The 21660-nt window shown below is 40.7% G+C and overlaps 1 protein-coding gene and 1 long non-coding RNA gene across 6 annotated transcripts in view; both read left to right on the forward strand.

Moving 5' to 3' along the window:
* The window catches only part of anos1 (anosmin 1), a 105028-nt gene extending 100234 nt beyond the window's left edge, over window positions 1-4794 (forward strand). For 2 of the 4 annotated variants that reach the window (XM_073913340.1, XM_073913341.1), the window contains one exon: window positions 620-4794. In XM_073913340.1, coding sequence (XP_073769441.1) covers window positions 620-672 — 53 coding nt within the window. In that variant the 3' untranslated portion in view covers window positions 673-4794. The remainder of the gene's footprint in view (window positions 1-619) is intronic. The other 2 variants (XR_012385713.1, XR_012385714.1) reach the window with 2 other exon arrangements.
* Window positions 4795-9496: 4702 nt separating this feature from the next.
* The window catches only part of LOC141376241 (uncharacterized), a 32466-nt gene continuing 20302 nt past the window's right edge, over window positions 9497-21660 (forward strand). The window contains exons 1-3 of one of the 2 annotated variants that reach the window (XR_012385722.1): window positions 9533-9826; window positions 10369-10492; window positions 10576-10821. This is a non-coding gene — a long non-coding RNA (uncharacterized lncRNA). Of the gene's footprint in view, window positions 9827-10368; window positions 10493-10575; window positions 10822-14121; window positions 14317-21660 lie in introns of those variants that run through there. The other variant, XR_012385721.1, reaches the window with a different exon arrangement.

Genomic DNA, 21660 nt, shown 5'->3' on the forward strand with positions numbered 1-21660 from the left:
CCCCCGCTGGCCTCACTAACACCACTTCTGGCAGCAACCTAGCTCTCCCATGTGGTCTCCCATCCAGGTACTCACCGGGCGACCATGTGAGCGAAACAAAAGCTTCAGTGGGCGTCCATGTGAGAGTTGCAGAGAGCTAGCTGCCGGCATCAACATGCTAAAAGTAACTCATTTGCATAATCTCCGCCCCCGCAACATACACTCTAAAATGATTTGATTTCCGACATGGAAAAGCCAATGAAAACGCACTTAGCTCAACTGACCAATCAGAGCATTTTCTTTTTGGAAGGGGGAGGGGCTTACAGAGGGAATTTAAGCAAATGAATAATATCAAAGTCATTCCAAAATGATTCATATTACATGCATATTCTGAGTTTTCTGACGTTAGATGCGCTTAAACCTGCTGTAGGAGACTCAAATCACATTATTAACACCCTTTAAAGTACCAAATAAGCATCAAATGACACAATTTATTGTGTAAATGTATTTCAATCATAATTTGCGCACATTTTTCATTCATCTTGCCATTTTTATGCAGTGTTGCATGGATCGTTCACATTTATAGTTGGGATGCGGTGATGTTTCATCTATAATGGAGATGTGTTTTTGTTCCTGGCAGAAACTCGTCTTCATCAACAGCACCATAAGAAGTCTTCAGCAGAGAAACACTGAAACCAGCAGGAAAACACAAGACTTTTTAACTCTCTACGGTTTTCATCGCAAAACCCAAACTCTTGCAGCACCGTTTCATGTCCGGATTTACACCGTTTCTGCAAGTTAAGATCACCTTGGGAAGATGAATCCCAACCTGCCCAGACCGCAAGAAATCCAGTTTTATTTGAATGGAAGAATTGAGTCATTCAGCTGTAGAGAAATACTCGGTTATCATCAAACATTCACTTATAGAGTGTTTTCATTTGTGTTTCATCCCCGTATGCACAGCCGTACTGGAGAGACTTGGATGTAAACGACAGCATGACTGAATTCATTCATTCATTCATTCATTTTCTTGTCAGCTTAGTCCCTTTATTAATCCGGGGTCGCCACAGTGGAATGAACCACCAACTTATCCAGCACGTTTTACGCAACGGATGCCCTTCCAGCTGTAACCCATCTCTGGGGAACATCCATACACACTCATTCACACTCATACACTACGGACAATTTAGCCAACCCAATTCACCTGTACCGCATGTGTTTGGACTGTGGGGGAAACCGGAGTACCCGGAGGAAACCCACGCAAACACAGGGAGAACATGCAAACTCCACACAGAAATGCCAACTGACCCAGCCAAGGCTCGAACCAGCGACCTTCTTGCTGTGAACAGTTAATCTACTGAATAAAACTGAATATTTCTGCTGTCTAAACCACTGAGAAACTGATAAATCCTATAGAGAAGTGAGCAGGGAAGCAGACAATATTCAGACAATCTGAATTTAAATAGTGGTAAAAACACTTATAATTTGTATAATCAAAATATTAATTCATATTTGAGGTGTAACGATGCACTCAAGCTACGATTTAATATGCATCTCAATACTGTACTCTTGATGTTATCTTGATATTGTATACGAAAAAAAGAGAGTATTATTATTGTTATTACTCAAACATATGGTAAATAATAAACTATAGACATTTTTGGGTGAGTTCTACCTTTTAAGTAGAGTAAGTTGACTTTATTATCATTACCCCCTTAATATTTTGCCTCCAATATGGCCGACTGATGACACGTCATTTGGATTTTCTCTATTCTGCTTGATTTGTTGTAATTTTTATAAGTCTATAGTACTATAAATAGGTTTTTTTGTTTTTTGTGAGCCCAAAAATATCAATAATTGTTCATTTTCAGCCATAATAATCACCATAATATTGGAGTTTTGCTCTGTTCAGTGGCTTTGTTTATATTTTTTTGCCTCCAATATGGCCGACTGGTGACACGTCATTCATTTTTTTTTCTCTTTGCTGCTTGGTTTGTTAGAACTTTTAAAAGTCTATAGTACTCTAAATGTTTTTCTTTTCATTGTGAGAACTTAGTTTTAGTCCAAAATATGTCAATAATGGATCATTTTTAGCAGTAGTAATCACTATATTATGAGTTTAGCTTTGTTCAGTGGCCTTGTTTACATTCTGTGCTTCCAATATGGCCGACCGATGTCACCTCATTCGTTTCTATCTCCTTTCTGCTTGATTTGTAAGAACTTTTGTAAGTCTATAGTACTCTAAATGCTTTTTTTTCATTGTAAACAATTAGTTCACCCCAAAATATGTCAGTAATGGATCATTTTTAGCAGTAATAATGACCATAATATATCAGTTTTGCTCTGTTTAGTGGCATTGTTTACATGTTCTGCCTCTAATATGGCTGATTGGTGACACGTCATTCATTTTGTTCTCTCTTTTGCTTGCTTTGTTAGAACTTTTATTGGTCTATAGTACTCTAAATGCTTTTTTTTCATTGTAAACAATTAGTTCATTCCAAAATATGACAGCAATTGATCATTTTCAGCAGTTGTAATCTCTATAATATGAGTTTAGCTCTGTTTAGTGGCTTTATTTACATTCTATGCCTCCAATATGGCCGATTGATCACACCTCATTTGTTTTTTCTTTCTTTTGCTTGATTTGTTAAACTTTTTTTAGCAATTAGTTCAGCACAAAATCTGTCAATAATTGATTATTTTCAGCAGTAATAATCACCATAAAATGTGAGTTTCCCTCAGTTTAGTGACTTTGTTTTCATTCTGCGCCTCCAATATGGCCGACGGATGACACCTCATTCGTTTTTTCTCTTTTGCTCGGTTTGTTAGAACTTTAATTGGTCTATAGTACGATAAATGTTTTTTTTTTCATTGTAAACAATTAGTGCAGTCCAAAATGTTAATAATTGATCAATTTCAGCAGTGATGATCACCATAATATGAGTTTAGCTCTGTTCAGTGGCTTTGTTTACATTCTGCGCCTCCAATGTGGCCGACTGATCACACCTAAGTTGTTTTTTCTCGATCGCTTTTTGAGATCTCGAACTTTTTGAGCAATTAGTTCAGCCCAAAATATGTCACTAATATATAATTTCCAGCAGTAATAATCACTACAATATGAGTTTCCCTCAGTTCAGTGGCTTTGTTTACATTCTGTGCCTCTAATATGGCTGACGGTCGATGCATCATGAAAACACTCTATACTGTAAGTATTTTCTCATGCTCTTGTTCTTCCAAACACTTGTTATGAACAATCTTTTTCTCTTTTATATTCAGCAAGTGTTCAAAATGAGCTCTGTGTTTCCCAAAAGCATGATGAAGAATGCGGAGATCATTGGTTCTGAGGATACTTTTGAGTAGTGCTGTCAAACAGTTAATTACGTCATAATAAAAGTTTGTATTTGAGGTTTGAGGTTTATTTTATTTTCAGCAATGCACAACCAATATTGAATTATTGCAGACATTTCACATATATACATTAAATACAAAATGAATAAAAATGTATAACTAATTTTTCTAAATATAATCCACAAAATAGTTTCAAGTAAATAAAATTTGCACCGATAAGCATGTAAAAATATAAGCTTACATCAAGCTACTTATATACAACCTACATACACACACTATTTATAAGATATGTGTGCGTACTGTGTGTATTTACAATGTGTATATATAAATACGGCTGCATGGTGGCTCAGTGGTTAGCACTGTAGCCTCACAGCAAGAAGTTCACTGGTTCGAGTCCTGGCTGGGTCAGTTTCTGTGTGGAGTTTGCATGTTTTCCCCTTGTTGGCGTGGGTTTCCTCCTCAGTCCAAACACATGCACTATAGGGGAATTGATGAACTAAGTAGTGTATGAGTGTGTATAGGTGTTTACTACTGGGTTGAGGCTGGAAGAGCATCTGCTGTGTATGCTGGAATAGTTGGCGGTTCATTCTGCTGTGGCGACCCCTGATATATAAGAGACTAAGCGGAAGGAAAATTAACGAATGAATATATAAATGCTCATAGAGTACAAAAATATACAGAAGGACGCACATCATTTTTACAATAATATGTGTAGTTATAGAAGAAGTACACGCGCATGTATATTTTTGTTTTATAAATACAAACTTTTTTTAATGTGATTGTTTGACAGAACTACATTTAAGAAACACAGTGTTTCTCAACCACGTTCCTGGAGGTCCACCAGCACTGCATGTTTAGCATGTCTCCTTTGTCACACCCATTACAGGCTTTTCGGTCTCTGCTGATGATCTGAAGCAGGTGTGTTTGAATAAGGAGACATGGAAAATGTGCAGAGCTGGTGCTCCTCCAGGAACATGGTTGAGAAACACTGGTCTAGCTCATAACAGCAGACAGATTGTTTATTATTATATAGATGATTTAATAATAATGGCTTAATTATTTCCAGTTTTGGGTTTGTTTTAATTAGGCAAGCAATCATCCATCTTTGTCGCCTCTTATTAATATTTGATCAATATCCCATTAAAGATTAACAGAGTGTTTTGTTTATTATTGAAATAAATACCTAACGTGTGTTGTGATGAGATGACCTATACTGTATATGTTCTTGGCTGTAGAGATATTGTTTGCGGCAGTCAGTGAATGTTGATATTTATTTATGTGTGTGTTGCAAAGCTTCATTTGTATGTGTCTATTTTTCCCATGTATTCGCTATTCAGTATTTTTTAAAGGCTTCTTGTAAAGACATCATGTAAAGAAAATAAATTGTACATATAGTCAAATGTTCCGTTATTTCTCATGGATAAAACCTGTACATAATTTTAAGTAATAAAATAATCTCTCCACTCCTACAGCTCATGTGTTTATATGTGAAACTTTACAATACATCAGTTAAACACTGACTGAAATATACATATCTAACAAGTGTACATGTTAATATTACTGGCTGCTTTTCCTTCATTTGGGTTTTCAGAAAATATACACTCATGGCCACTTTATTAGGTACACCTGTCCAACTGCTCATTAATGCAAATGTATAATTAGCTAGTCGCATGGCAGCAGCTCACTGCATTTCGGCATGTAGACATGGTCTGCTGCAGTTCAAAGCGAGCATCAGAATGGGGAAGAAAGGGGATTTAAGTGACTTTGAACTTGGCATTGTTGTTGCTGCCAGACAGGCTGCTCTGAGTATTTCAGAAACTGCTGATCTACTGGGATTTTCTCACACAACCATCTCTAGGGTTTGCAGAGAATGCTCCGACAAAGAGGAAATATCCAGTGAGCGGCAGTTCTGTGGGCGCAAATGCCTTGTTGATGAGGCCAGAGGTCAGAGGAGAATGGCCAGACTGGTTCCAGCTGATAGAAAGGCGACAGTAACTCAAATAAGCACTCGTTACAACCGAGCTCTGCAGAAGAGCATCTCTGAACACACAACACGGCCAACCTTGAGGTGGATGGGCTACAGCAGCAGAAGAGCACACCGGGTGCCGCTCCTGTCAGCTAAGAACAGGAAACTGAGGCTACAATTCACACAGACTCACCAAAACTGACGGTGAGTAGGAAAAAGGAAAAGAAAAAGAGACTCAAACATCCGTCGCAATAAATGTCCATTATTGAAATAAAAAATAATACAGCGGTAGAGCGACTATCACACACTTCTCAGAGCTCACCAGAACTGAACTGAGCTCCCATACATGCATGCTTACATCTCAAAGGCAAAACAACCACAGAAGAAGTCCTCTTAAAGAGGACATGACATTTATAAACAACGCATATCAAACATTAAGCGACCGTTACAATTTCACAGTAATTAACCCGGAAAAAAGCAGCACAATCACTACCAGACTGCTGTTGTGTTTGCGATAAGGAGGGACGAGGCTGAATCCAGCTTCTTATTCGCAGTTTCTAAGGCTGCTTTCACACCTGTGAATGGATTCAGTTGTTCTGAAACAGAGATTACAATTGTTACATTGTTGCTCTTTGCTCTTGGAGCGGTTCGCTTTCACACTGCAAAGTTTCTAATCGGACCAAAACAGCTAAAACAAGTCACGTGCGAGTAAACTCTCCTCACATTGGTCAGAGTGTCAGGGTTTGTTTTGCAGAGTCCTGCTCAGCTGTCAGGAGAGGTGGTGGTTTGATGATGATTGACAGGGTGCGCACGACGTGTCTGAAGAGTGAGGAGAGATGCGGTGGGGAGGGGTGAGAAGGGTGCGCGACGTAGCCTATTTAAGGACCGAGAGGGAGACGCGAGATTACCGGGAGATCATCACTCGTTTGCGGGCATCCAGAGACTCTCAAAACTTCCCGCCCTACTCATAATTCTCTCTTCATATAGCCGTATGCCTTTACATATCCATAAAACACAGTGATATAACCGCGCTCAGATCGTATCGCTTTCTCACTGCAATCGATCCGCTCCAGAGTTTGTTTTAATCGAGCTGACACCACCTCATTCAAGCGATCTCGGAGCGATTGACTTGGCGCGGATCCTAGCGCAATTGCCCTGTTCACATATGCCAAACAAACCGCGCTAACTGGGCAAACGAGAGCAAAAAAAAAGCACCCTAAGGCACCATTTACACTGTCAGGTCTTGATGCCCAATTCTGATTTGTTGCCTATATCTGATTTGTTTGTCTGTCCGTTTACACGTTCTTTTAATTGTGACCCATATCCAATTCTTGTGTTTACACTTGCCATGCATCTAGCATCTGTGCCACACTAGCCACAATGGAAGAAATTGTCTTGTTTTTTGCTCTGCGAAATATGCAAAGTGTAGTTAAGCAGTGAAGGGTTCAGTCCAGATTTACCCCTACGCATTAGGTATGTGTGTGTGTAGTTGCAGATGTAGCCTTTACCTGTGCGCGCACTGGTGTTATTCTATGCAGAGAATAAAGTTTATTATGTGTAGCCCGCAGTGCGTGTATTACTAGCGTCAAAAAGCAAAAGTTACAACACTAAGTTCGTCCAACTTTAAAATGATTTTGAGGCGGAGGAGGTGGAAAAGGGGCGTCATCGCAGCTTGTGCTTATGGTTTATATGCTGTATGGTGTCCTCCACCATTCAGAGGAATGTGTGGATTCAAGAGAGATCTCAGGTCTGATGGGAGCAAATTGTGGAGACTGACCGCTTTCCTCCTCCATGTTTCCTCTGTTGTTGTTGTTTACCGCGTCAGCATCTCCACACACGCTCTCCCTTCTACATCATTAAACCGCGGAGAAGCACCACATTGTCGCAAGTTTAATGACGTACAGAACAGAACACCTCAATAAATCGGATCTGCCTGTTTACATAACCTTCGCATTGTCACATATCCGATCTATATCTGATTTATTTCTACATATGAAGGATATCTCTGAATATTTGAATGCATGTGTTTTTTTCGTGTTCACACGGTCATAGAACAGATTCGATCTGCGTCACATATGAGCGACAAATCGGAACTGGGTCACATTTAACTGGCAGTGTAAACGGGGCCTTATTGACTCTATCCGGTCCACCTTAAAAACCGCAACGCTTCTGTTTTTCAGCTTTTTATTCGCGCTCAAGAAAACACACAGCAGTTTTAATCTAAGCAAGGGGTTATTATGCAACCCTGGTGCCATCTTGTGGATAGACAACATCAACCGTCTTTGACTACTGGACACCAACGCGCCCTCTATCTGAAATTAAAAATATTTAAAATAAGCACTATCCTTATAAATAAACTGCATAGTTGCAATCCAAACAACTACATTATTGACTAAAATAGCTCAAAAGTGCATTATGTTGCCCAACAGCAGGAGTATTGGTCAAACTGTGGAGCGACCTCTGCTTGTATGTGGGCGGAGTAATACACAAGGGTGAAGAGGCCTTTGTGTGATGTTACTGGCAAAATATCTCACGGCTATCAGCCAATCAGATTCAAGAGCAATATCACTTGAGTAGCAGTGCGATATGGCTGTATATTGGCACTGGTGGGAGGCGTGCGTTGGCACGAGGCCACAGACCGAGTACCTTAGTGCTCCCATCAGTGCCGATATACAGCCATATCGCACTGCTATGAGTGTGATATTGCGTTTATACAACAGTTTGACGGCATAATTGTGTATATAAAAACAAAATCAAACATAAAGAGTCTCAAAAACCCTTATGTATGAGGAACTACTTTCTTCCGCGTTGGGTTCAGATCATAAGCTGACAGTTAGGCTGTTTCTCAATACCAAGTAGGCAAAGTTCGGACTTGCGTCCTTGGAAGTTCAGACTGGCCAAGTTTAGACTTGGAAGAAGGAACTCCCGAGGACACAAGTCGGGTACTTCTTCAAATGGAACAGCAGTGTACTTTATAACGTCACTTACCTCACCATGGATTCATCAGTTCCACTGTACATTACCAATACAATTATTTAATTAATATTATATTAATATTATAAATCTACATTTTTGATTTAAGAAAATGTACACATATATTCTTATAAATGTGAATTAAATTGAGTTATTATACACAGAAACGTGTCTTTGTGTCACCGACTCGGTCCCAGTCATTCCCCTCGCTGGCCAGCAGAGGCCGCCATCCCCGGACTTCTAAGCATTACATCATCCACCTAGACTGATTGTGCACACACCTGAACTGAATCCCGTTAACGACCCACGCTCCCTATATAAGCCACATTCAAACACCAGCTCATTGCGAAGTCTTGTTCAGCCACGGCCAACATTTCTGAGCGGTATTCCCTGCCTGATTTTCTGTGCATAACCCCGGACTGTTTCTGAATCTGAGTTGCCTTCTGCCTGCCCACGACCCACGCTTGTTACACGGACTCTGAACCATGCTGCCTGCCACTGATCTTTGCCTGGTATATCACTCTGTGTCTGTCAGCCGCCAGCCCCACCATCTATATTGAATGCTGTTGATGTGAGTTTGCACTTTAGTGCGTGTTGTATGTGTGTGATTGAACTGTGTCTATTAAATACTGCAAAATGGATCCCTCCGTGTCAGTCTCCTCGTTACACTTTGATTATCAGATTTATTAAATACAATGGTAATTATACACACAATAAGAAATAAAGATTACGTCAAGCAATTTGGCAATCAAAGACAAACAGCGTACGACACGGTAACATAATTAAAGACAATTATAAAAGGGAACAAAATAACACTGCCAAAATAATACACCTGAGAACAAACAATAGATTTATAAGACCAAAAACTGTCCGTTAGATATTCCCAAGATGTATTAAATATCATGCTAACTACAATGGAGAGATGAGATCCAGCGGTACGTCTGAGATGGCCTGGCCGAAGTAAAGCTGCTCTGGCGGGGGAGCTGATGACGGAGCTCTGTATAAACTGCTGATTTGCGTTTAAAACAACGACATTCTCGCCTGAAAAACTCTTAAAACTTTATTTTGTGACACAGTAAAGGAGCGTTTTAAAACCGTGCGGGTTTCCTCCTCCGCAATTAGCTTTCGCTGGTCACACTGCAATGCATTCTGGGATACCAGAGCTTCGAAAGTTTGCACAAGTCACCTCTCGATGCATCCTTGGCTAAAGGCCAGAGCAAGTACACATCCGGGGATTTCATGTGTACGTGGAAAGATGTAAACTTTGAACTGGAACAGTACTTTGGCGACGGTTGATGACGTTTTTCGAGGACACAAGAACCGGCGTAACCCACGGCGCATGCAACGTGTGTAGCTGTGCATTTATGCTTCTGCGCTGTCTCTGTCGGTCTGCATTAGCACTTCCGAAACGCTAGTTGGCAGTGAGGTGTAAATGTTCCTCTGTGTCGAGTTTCTTCGCTGCTGTTTTGTTTTCCTGAACACTTCCTGGATGTACAAGTGGCTCAAACTCGCTCATTTTGAGGCAGGAACCGGCGGACGTGCAACAACTTCAACTATGAGGTAAACACAAAACAAAACTTTCCATCCGGAGCTCCTTCACGGGACTCCACACTTGTAAACAATCGCCCCATCAGGCTCGCACCATTCACGCGGCTCTCGGCCCCGCCCAGACTCGTCAGCGCTACCAAGCCGACCAATCACAGAGCTTGCACTACGCGTCGTTGCGACGTGTAGTTACATTTTTTGAGAGGTGCACGTCAGTATAAATCGGCCTTTAAACAGCTAAGCGTGCATCTTTTAAACTATTGGTCTGTAGTGTCTGCTTGTTGCTGGCTGTATGTGGGCGGAGTAATACACAAAGGGTAAAGAGGCTGTACGGGTGCTGATATTACTTAAATAGATCACAGCTATCAGCCAATCAGATTCGAGAACCAGACAGAGCTGTTGTATAAATATATTATTTTAACGTATTGTATTTATTTACCTTATATGTAAAACTGTAAATGCAGATAATGTGCAGTACTTGAGCACTTTGAGGACTGTGAGTGTCCAGGATGTCAGTGTTTGCTGTGATTTCTCTCTGTTTTGTAAAATGCTGGCAGCTCTTTATACTCCAGAAACAACGCTGAGGTCCATTGAGTGTCCAGCTATTTGAGTCCATTATCCTGTGACCTTCAGTCCCGTCTCTTCATCCATCACCGATGCTCTTTCACTGTTCATGTACAGGTCTGTTTTGTCACTATCGATTAGTTCCTGACTGTTTGTGTGAGTTAATCCTCTCGAGTTCAGCTCTGGTTTCTTTCTCTCAGGGTCAAAACCGCAGTCTTGTATTCAGGCCTGCTTCTGAGCGAATGCCATGCTGACGCTTTCAATCCTTCTCAACCGCAACAAAGCACAGTGACAGTCAACTGTGCTGCGTATCCCAGCTTGGGAATCTTTTAAAACGAAAACACGATAAATACAGAATTTTAATCCCCATTTAAAAATAAAATGTTTGTATTTTAGAGGAAAAGTGCTATAAATGTTCTGTGATAAATAAACAATTGGCCTCCATATATTTGTTTTTCCTCTGTGGATGTCACTAGCTGTTTCCATTGCACATTTTTATACACATAATGGAATATTGCAATGGAAATGCCACGATGAATACATTTGTAAAACACGGATAATAAATGTGTTGCACAACTGAGTAGGATAAACATTTAATTTGATGCACGACCTGACCAAAGTCTTTTCGCCTGTTCAAGTTTTAGGAACAGTTAATAATAACTGGTCTTCTAGTTGATGATTTGGTGTCAGAAGTGTCTCTATGAAAGGTGAAGGCCTCTAGATTTTGCTTATTTGAGCTCAATAAAATCTGATCATGTCTTGATTATTAATGATTTGATGAGGACAGTGCGGTCTGACTTCTTAGACTAAAGTCTCATCACTGAACAGAAATAATGTCCAGTATAGAATATAAAGTCCTGCTGCAGTGGAGACAGAATGAATATTGTGTCTGACTCCATCATGAGCTTGGAGGACTGCATCCATACATCTCTGACATGACTCACATCACTGATTAATAAAGTCATCTGGAATCAAGAAGAAAGCTTTCCTGCAGGACTCACAGAGTTCATCAAGAGTCTTTGTGTTCATCTTCAACGCCTCCTCCTTCATCTTCATGCTCAATAATGTTCATATCTGGTGACTGGGCTGGCCAATCCTGCAGCAGCTTGACCTTCTCTGCTTTCAGGAGCTTTGATGTGGAGGCTGAAGTATGAGCAGGAGCGCTATCCTGCTGGAGAATTGTCCCTCTCCTGTGGTTTGTAATGTAATGGGCAGCACAGATGTCTTGATACCTCAGGCTGTTGATGTTGATCATCCACTCTGCAGATCTCTCCATACTGAATGAACCCCAAACCATGATGTCTCCCTCACCAAACTTGACTGATTTCTGTGAGAATCTTGGTCCATGCTGGTTCCAGTAGGTCTTCTGCAGTATTGGCGATGATTGGGATGCAGATCAACAGAGAAATCCACCTTCTGACACTTTTACACATCATCAACTAGAAGTCAAGTTATTATGTGCAGCTCTTATGACTGAAATCCACCACAAGACTTCTGTCTGGTGTAATCTATTAAACACATTTAGGGAATAAACTCAGGGTGCACATCAATTTAGTTTAAACAGATGATGATCAGATAAAAATTTGTGTAATGGGACAAAATAGAAAAAAAAATTATACACACACACACACACACACACAGTTGAGATCAGAATTATAAGCCCCGGTTTGAATTATTATTTTTTTTTAAGTTCCTTTTACTTTTTTTTTTTTAATATGCTTTTATTGAATAAAAGCAGTTTTTAATTGTTTTAAAGCCATTTTAAGGTCAATATTATTGGCCCCTTCAGCAATATTAGTGTTGGATTGTCTCCAGAACAAACCACTGTAATACAATGACTTGCCTAATTACCCTAACTTTACCCTAATTACCCTAGTCAAGCCTTTACATGTCACTTTAAGCTGAACACTAGTGTCTTGAAGAATATTTAGTCTAATATTATGTGTTGTCATCATGGAAAAGATAAAATAAATTAGTCATTAGAGATGAGTTATTAAAACTATTATAATTAGAAATGTGCTGAAATCTTCTCCCCGTTAAACAGAAATTGGGGAAAAAAATGGAGGGCTATTAATTCTGATTTCAACTGTATATATATATATATATATATATATATATGTGTGTGTGTGTGTGTGTGTGTGTGTGTGTGTGTGTGTGTGTGTGTGTGTGTGTAGGATGTATATGGCGCTGCAATATTCCAGTCTTCTGAGGCTCAACTCATTTATTAGAGACTACTTTTATTACTGAACTACATTTCTCTGTCCGACATATGTTCATTTTGTTCTGTTTTGTGTTTTATGCAATATTCCAGTTTTGTGCATAAATGTAATTTGCATAATCGGGAAGCAAACGCAAAATATGTACTGCTCTGCTAATCTGAATTGATTTATAGGGAACAGTATTTACGGCAAGTATATTGTAAGTAGCTTAATTAAATGAAAAGTAAACTCTTAATTCAGCAGAGACGTGATTTAATTACACTGAATACTGAATAACTACACTTAACGCTGGAGCTGACCGAGTACATTTTGTCACAATATTAGTTGCGCAATATTTCATGCGTTTAAAACGCTCTTCACACTGTAAAAATACACATAAATTAGCAGTTTATTTTCTGTTTTAAGTTTTCACGATTTCCCATTTCTGCTTCTGAACTGCATTATGGCATCTTGATCTTTCTTCCAACGACTTTTAACCTTGATAAATTGTCAGAAGGGTCTTGTCTTGTGTAATAGTGTGCTGTGCTAGACCATTCTGAGGGATGTAAACAAAGACAGCGGTCCCAACGTATTTCCTGTTGTGCATTTTTAATTTCTAGAGCTTCCGACAATCCAAAAAGAGCCACATATTGATAAATAATGTCATGACAGCTGATTTAACAGTAAGTTATGAATGAATTGTCTCTTGTTACAGCTCTGAAACAGTTTAATAACAAGCAGGAAATGTTCATGGGCCAATGAAATGACCACATTGAAATGGTCTATATCAGGGTGCTCAACCATGCTCCTGGAGATCGACCTTCCTGCAAAGTTCAGCTCCAACCCTGATCAAACACCTGAACCAATTAATTAACACCTGAACAGCACGTGATAATTACAGGCAGGTGTGTTTGATCAGGGTTGGGACTGAAATCTACAGGAAGGTCGATCTCCAGCAACAGGGTTGGTCACCCATGGTCTATATCAGGGGTGGCCAACCCTGTTGCTGGAGAGCTACCTTCCTGTAGATTTCAGTTGCAACCCATAATCAACACACCTGCCTGTAATTATCAAGTGCTGTTCAGGTGTTAATTAATTGGTTCAGGTGTTTGATCAGGGTTGCGACTGAAATCTGCAGGAAGGTCGATCTCCAGCAACAGGGTTGGTCACCCATGGTCTATATTGTCTGGGTCTGTATTGTATTATTATGCTACAAAATCCTTGAATAAACCTTAGCGCATTTTCTGTTATTTTACACACTTACTCCTCTAGATATTAGATCTTATATATGATTTTATTATTTGAAACCACTAAAACGTCAATAAAAGTCTCTTTGTTAAACTGTAGGGTTGAATTATCAACATCAAACGTGGACAGAGCAGAGATCAACATCCCATAATGCAGTTCACAACAGCAAATGAACACCAAATACAGAGAAAGGGGGTTGGAGGGCTGTGTGGGATTGAGAAATGCTGTCGTATATATTGAAGCTGTATGTATGGCAGTGTGTTGCCAGATCCTGCTGTTTTCCTATTTTGTCTCGTTCAGCTCTTATTAGATACTCCAGGCTGGCAGGACCTTGTGACCCGGCTCAGGGCTCTGGGGTGTTTCTGCTTAGAGGAGCTCCAGAAGACTGATTCTGCCCAGACGCTGGATATTACATCTGCATGTACTGTAATGAGGAGCAGAGAGAACATGTGCCACGCAAAAGATGACGTCTTCAGCTTAAACTCCAACGTGAAGGTAAATACAGTCCAAAAATATACAGCATATAGAGCTGAAGTCAGAATTATTAGCCCACTTGTATAGTTCCCTCCCAATTTTCTGTTTAACGGAGAGAAGATGTCTTCAACACAGTTCTAAACATAATAGTTTTATAATTTCTAATACCTGAGTCTGCCTGAAAGGTGGTCTGGGGTACGATTCATGCGAACTCGGGTACGGTTCACTTCTGATGTAAATGCAATCGCACCAAATAATGGAGGTGATCCGCCAACTGTACAACAAACTATTTCATAACATTCATTTGTTGCCGGCAGCTCGCTCTCTGCAACTCCTACATGCTCGCCCACTGAAGCTAAGCAGAGCTGCACCCGCTCAGAACCTAGATGGGAGACCACATGGGAAAGCTGGGTCGCTGCCGGAAGTGTTAGTGAGGCCAGCTGGGGGCGCCCAACCTGCGGTCTGTGTGGGTCCTAATGCCCCAGTATAGTGAAGGGGACTCTATACTGCTCAGTGAGCGCCGTCTTTCGGATGAGACGTTAAACCGAGGTCCCGACTCTCTGTGGTCGTTAAAAATCCCAGCCTCTGTCCATCATAGCCTCCTAACCCTCCCCATATCATGATTGGCAAATCATCACTGTGTCTCCTCTCCACCAATCAGCTGGTGTGTGATGTGCGGTCTGGTGCAATATGGCTGCTGTCGCATCATCCAGGTGGATGCTACACACTGGTGGTGGATGAGGAGATCCCCCCCCCCATCCATTGTGTAAAGCGCTTTGAGTGCCCAGAAAAGTGCTGTATAAATGTAAGGTATTATTATTATTATTATTATTATTATTATTATTATTATTAATTACTAGTCTGACAGAACACATTATCATGGCCACAGGCATGTCACCTTGCAGCCTAAACCAGTTACTCACTGAAGCTAAGCAGGGCTGAGCCTGGTCAGTACCTGGATGGGAGACCACTAGAGAACTGTTGGAAGTGGTGTTAGTGAGGCCAGCAGGGGGCGCTCAACCTGTGGTCTGTGTGAGTCCTGATGCCCCAGTATAGTGAAGGGGACTCTATACTGTCAGTGGGCACCGTCTTTCGGATGAGATGTTAAACCGAGATGCTGACTCTCTGTGCTCATTAAAAATCCCATAGCACTTCTGGTAAAGAGCAGGGGTGTAACCCCGGTGTCCTGGCCAAAGTCCCTCTATCGACCCTTACAATCATGACCTCCCAATCATCCCCATCCACCAAATTGGCTCTATCACTGTCTCTCCACTGCACCAATGTGTATAGTGAGCGCACTGGCGCTGTTGTCCTGTGGCAGCCGTCGCATCATCCAAGTGGATGCTGCACTCTGATGTTGGATTGGAGAGACCCCCCCCCCCCCCCCCCCGCTCATGATTGTGAAGCGCTTTGGGTGTATGGCCATACACAATAAATGCGCTAAATAAATACACATTACATTATGAACAACCAAACAGCCTGAACTCTGCTGTGCATGCAGCGTGTTGCTGAAAACCAACACTTTAATTCACGACTGCTCTTTTTCCATTACCGCCTGTTTATTTTAGAGGCGGGGTGTTGTGGGACTGCAGGTGTTTGAGCGAAGCCACACACACACACACACACACACACACACACACTCTCTCTCGGACACTGCCAGAAAGGCGATATTCTCCTAAGCATCGTTTGCAGACTATGAAAGATATACGCTCAGCGAGTGAATGATGAAATGCTGGTAATGACTTTAGCAGTATCACTCATAATGTCATCGCAGAAATTCATCCACGGCAGCTGTGAGCGCGACCGCTGCCTTTTCCACAGCAACTTGTGAAATAGTAGGGAACGATCCGTAATTATTTACTCGAGGAAAAATACCTTCCTGGCAACAGCAGAACCCGGAGACAGACTCCGCCGAGCTGTTGGTCAAAGCGTGAAGGGGTTTGTGAAACAAATCAGACTCGCTGACAGTAAGAGTCGTGCGGAGATTACCCAGAGAGCGGCACACATCTCACACCGCTTCACTTTACCGCTTTTTTAATCTGTTATCTGACGTGGTGTTCTGCGACTGTTCAATACTGTGATCTATAGCTGTCAGATAACTGTGCTCAGGGATTTTCTGATTATTTATGTTACTAAATGTGACCCTGGACCACAAAACCATAGTCATAATGAAGCAGATCTATACATCAGCTGAAAGTGGAGAAAATGTGACCCTGGAGCACAAAGCTGGTCTCGTGTTGCTCAGGAATGTGTTTGAGAATGGCCTAGAATAAAGTGCATGAGTTGAGATTATTGATGTTCATTTTATGCTAAACACCAATAGAATGTTGAGTAAAACTCATGAATGTATAAAAGCTTGATCAGCACTATGTGTCACCGTGAAACTGAAGTTAAGATAGCTTCACCTTAAAAGACTGATAGCCCCGCCCTAAATGACTGATAGCCCCACCCTAAATGAATGATAGCCCCGCCCTAAATGACTGATAGCCCCACCCTAAATGACTGATAGCCCCACCCTAAATGAATGATAGCCCCGCCCTAAATGACTGATAGCCCCACCCTAAATGACTGATAGCCCCACCCTAAATGACTGATAGCCCCACCCTAAATGACTAATAGCCCCACCCTAAATGACTGATAGCCCCACCCTAAATGACTGATAGCCCCGCCCTAAATGACTAATAGCTCTCCTAAGTGACAAATGGCTTTGCCCAAAAAGATTGTTAGCTCCACCCAAAATTAATGATAACTTTACCCAAAAGCACTGATAGCTCTATCCTAAAAGACTAATAGCTTCGCCCTAAAGGACTGATAGCTCTGCCCTAAATTACTGATAGCTCCACCCTAAAAAACTAATAGCTTCATCCCCCTAAAGGACTGATAGCTCCGCCCTAAATTACTGATAGCTCCACCTTAAAAGACTAAAAGCTTCGCCCTAAAGGACTGATAGCCCCACTTTAAATTACTGATAGCTTCCCTAAATGACAGATAGCTTCACCTTAAAAGACTGATAGCCCCGCCCCAAATGACTAATAGCTCCCCTAAGTGAGAGCTTTGCCCAAAATAACTGATAGCTCCACCCAAAATTAAGGATAACTTCCCCCTAAATGATTGATAGCCCCATCCTAAATCACTGATCGCTCCTCCCTAACAGACTAATAGCTTTGCCCTAAAGAATTGATAGCTCCGCCCTAAAGGACTGATAGCCCCGCCCTATATAACTCATAGCTTCACCCTAAAAAACTGATAGCCCCGCCCTATATGACTCATAGCTTCACCCTAAAGGACTGATAGCTCCGCCCTAAATGACTCATAGCTTCACACTAAAGGACTGATAGCTCCGCCCTATATGACTCATAGCTTCACCCTAAAAAACTGATAGCCCCGCCCTATATGACTCATAGCTTCACCCTAAAGGACTGATAGCTCCGCCCTAAATGACTCATAGCTTTACACTAAAGGACTGATAGCTCCGCCCTATATGACTCATAGCTTCACCCTAAAGGACTGATAGCCCCGCCCTATATGACTCATATCTTCACCCTAAAGGACTGATAGCTCCGCCCTAAATGACTCATAGCTTCACACTAAAGGACTGATAGCTCCGCCCTATATGACTCATAGCTTCACACTAAAAGACTGATAGCTCCGCCCTAAATGACTCATAGCTTTACACTAAAGGACTGATAGCTCCGCCCTAAATGACTCATAGCTTCACCGTAAAGGACTGATAGCTCCGCCCTAAATGACTCATAGCTTCACACTAAAGGACTGATAGCTCCGCCCTAAATGACTCATAGCTTCACCCTAAAGGACTGATAGCTCCGCCCTAAATGACTCATAGCTTCACACTAAAGGACTGATAGCCCCGCCCTATATGACTCATAGCTTCACACTAAAGGACTGATAGCTCCGCCCTAAATGACTCATAGCTTCACACTAAAGGACTGATAGCCCCGCCCTATATGACTCATAGCTTTACCCTAAAGGACTGATAGCCCCGCCCTATATGACTCATAGCTTCACACTAAAGGACTGATAGCCCCGCCCTATATGACTCATAGCTTCACACTAAAGGACTGATAGCCCCGCCCTATATGACTCATAGCTTCACCCTAAAGGACTGATAGCTCCGCCCTAAATGACTCATAGCTTCACACTAAAGGACTGATAGCTCCGCCCTAAATGACTCATAGCTTCACACTAAAGGACTGATAGCTCCGCCCTAAATGACTCATAGCTTCACACTAAAGGACTGATAGCTCTGCCCTAAATGACTCAGCTTCACCCTAAAGGACTGATAGCCCCGCCCTAAATGACTCATAGCTTCACACTAAAGGACTGATAGCTCCGCCCTATATGACTCATAGCTTCACCCTAAAGGACTAATAGCTCCGCCCTAAATGATTGATAGCTTCACACTAAAAGACTGATAGCTCCGCCCTAAATGACTGATAGTTTTGCCCTAAGTGACTGATAGCTCCGCTCTAAATGACTGATAGCTCCACCCAAAAGACTCATAGCTCCACCGTAAAGGACTGATTGCTCTACCACAAATTACTGATAGCTCCGCCTTCACTGAATGATAGTTCCACTGTAAATGACTCATGGCTCCACCCTAAATGACTGATAGACCCTCCCTAAAGAACTGATATCCCCGCCCCAAATGACTGATAGCTCCACCTTAATGGACAGATAGCTCCACCTTAAAACACTGATAACTCCACCCTAAAGAAATGATAGTCCCACCCCAAATTACTGATATCCCCTCTCTAAATTACTGCTAGCCCCGCCTTAAGGACTGATAGCTCCGCCCTAAAGTCTTTTCATGTGACCAGAAGAAAAGTCATTTCGAGAGGGAGAGAGGGTTACAATATTTAATAAAACATTATGAGGGCAAATTATGTTTTATGTTTAACATGTACATCATTTATAACATCATTTATAATTATTATGGTTTTTTTAACCCAGAGATTCCAGATTTTCAAATAGTTGCATCTTGTCAAGTATTGTTTAATATTATAAACCATACATCAATGTCCTGCTTATTTATCCAGCTTTTAGATGAAGCATGAGTCTCAATTTACAAAATTTACCTCTCTACTTGACGGTTGGTCTCCCACGTCCATCATGTTTGTAGTTTGTTTACACTTTTTCACCCGCGTTTGTAGTTCTAATCGAGTTCATGTCCAACACGCAATGTACTGTGGGCAATATCAGCAGTTAGAGTATAGACGCTTCTACACTTAAAACCATGACCAGAAATAGTAAACCATCTGGGAGACTTTGGCATACTCTTTTCAACATGCTATGGTTTGGGACACACTAATTCTATTTTTAAATACTATTTAAGACGGATAGTATGTGTATTGGGACGCAGCATGTGTGCACGTGTGTGTGTGAATGAGTACGTTTGGGTGTTTCCCAGTACTGGGTTGCAGATGGAAGGGCAGCCGCTGAGTAAAACATATGCTGGAATAGTTGGCAGTTCATTACGCTGTCGCGACCTTTGATAATCTGACTTAGCCGAAGGAAAATGAATGAAGGAATGAATGAAATCTAACACAAATCTAATTTAATTAACACACAGATTTTTGTTGAGGATGAACTCGCTCATTTTAATCATTTAAAACTTTTAATTAAAGTTAATTTTTCCATTGAATCATTTGTAAATGGTGTTTTGCGAAATGCATTTTATGATTTTATGATGCATTTATGCATTTTTATGTTTTTATTATATATATATATATATATATATATATATATATATATATATATATATAAATTTGAAGTCAGAATTATTCGCCCCCCTTTGAATTTTTTTTTCTTTTTTAAATATTTCCCAAATGATGTTTAACAGAGCAAAGAAATGTTCACAGTATGTCTGATAATATTTTTTCTTCTGGAGAAAGTCTTATTTGTTTTATTTCGGCTAGAATAGAAGCAGTTTTTAATTTTTTAGGAAGCATTTTAAGGTCAATATTATTAGCCCCTTTAAGCTAATATGTTTTTCGGTAGTCTACAGAACAAACCATCGTTAACACAACATAAACGCAATCTTATTTTTTTAATGATGACTTTTATGTAAGCGGGTCAAGACTGGGCTACTCTTTATACATTTTCTATATGAGAAGGGCAACAAGTTAAGTCAAAGTTAAGTCCTTTTTTTAATGCAACTCCATAATTTGTCCCATAGGAAATTAATTGGAAATACTAAAATAACTACACAGCTTTAGTTAAGATGATTTGTGCACTCATGATGTGCTGTTGAATCACCGCTTCATTGCTTTAATTAGCACTTTTATCTTGATGTTGATGTGTTTTTCTTCCTCCGTCACACTGGAAACTCCTAGAAGGATTTTTCCTTGGAAAGGTCATATGTGGCAAATCACAACAGCTTACATTTGATGCAGCCTTTAGACCCTCTAGGTCAAAGGTCACAGGTCAGGAAGGCCTCGGCTGAACCCCGGCCTGTGTTTGAAAAGCTTCCCCAGAGACGCCATTATCTCGAAAACATCCTCTGCTGTTTGGAAATACTGCAGATCTGCACTTTTCAGGCTTATTACAGGTGGTCTGCACTGAACGCCACTTTACTTCTGCAGGATTGTTAATTAGGGTCATATTTTACCGAACACTTACTCAGGGAATGACGAGGGTTATCTTTTTTCATCCTTGTGTTTTTATTTTAAGTAAGTAAACAATGCAGATTATCCTTTTGTTGTGCATATGATGATCCTTTAGAGGATTTTATATATTTAAAAAGTCACGGAAATAAAGTAACATGCAAACAAACTTAAAGGAACATTTAACATTTACAAAAAAACTGAAAACTGAGTTGTAAAAGTAAAAACCGCTTACAAACATTGACAAAAGTACGAATAATAAAATAAACAATAATTATATTAAGTAAATGATAATGATAAAACATAAAGTCAATTATAATTAAATTGATAATAGAATAAAAATTATATTAATGTAATTTATTGGCAGCACGGTGGCTCAGTGGTGTTGCACTGTGGCCTCACAGCAAAAAGGTCTCTGGTTTGAGTCCCGGCTGGGTCAGTTGGTGTTTTTGTGTGGAGTTTGCATGTTCTCCCCGTGTTGGCGTGGGTTTCCTCCACAGTCCAAACACATGTGCTATAGGGGAATTGATGAACTAAATTGGCCATAGTCTATGAGTGTGTGTGTGAATGAGTGTGCTTAGGTGTTTCCCAGTAATGGGTTGCAGCTGGAAGGGCATCCGCTGTGTAAAATATGCTGGAATAGTTGGCGGTTCATTCCGCTTTGGCGACCTCTGATGAATAAAGGGACTAAACTGGAGGACAATTAATTATTTAAAATATAATTATTTATATTATTATTATT

Source organism: Danio rerio, chromosome 9 (genome assembly GCF_049306965.1).
Source record: "Danio rerio strain Tuebingen ecotype United States chromosome 9, GRCz12tu, whole genome shotgun sequence".
NCBI classification, from domain to species: Eukaryota; Metazoa; Chordata; class Actinopteri; order Cypriniformes; family Danionidae; genus Danio; species Danio rerio.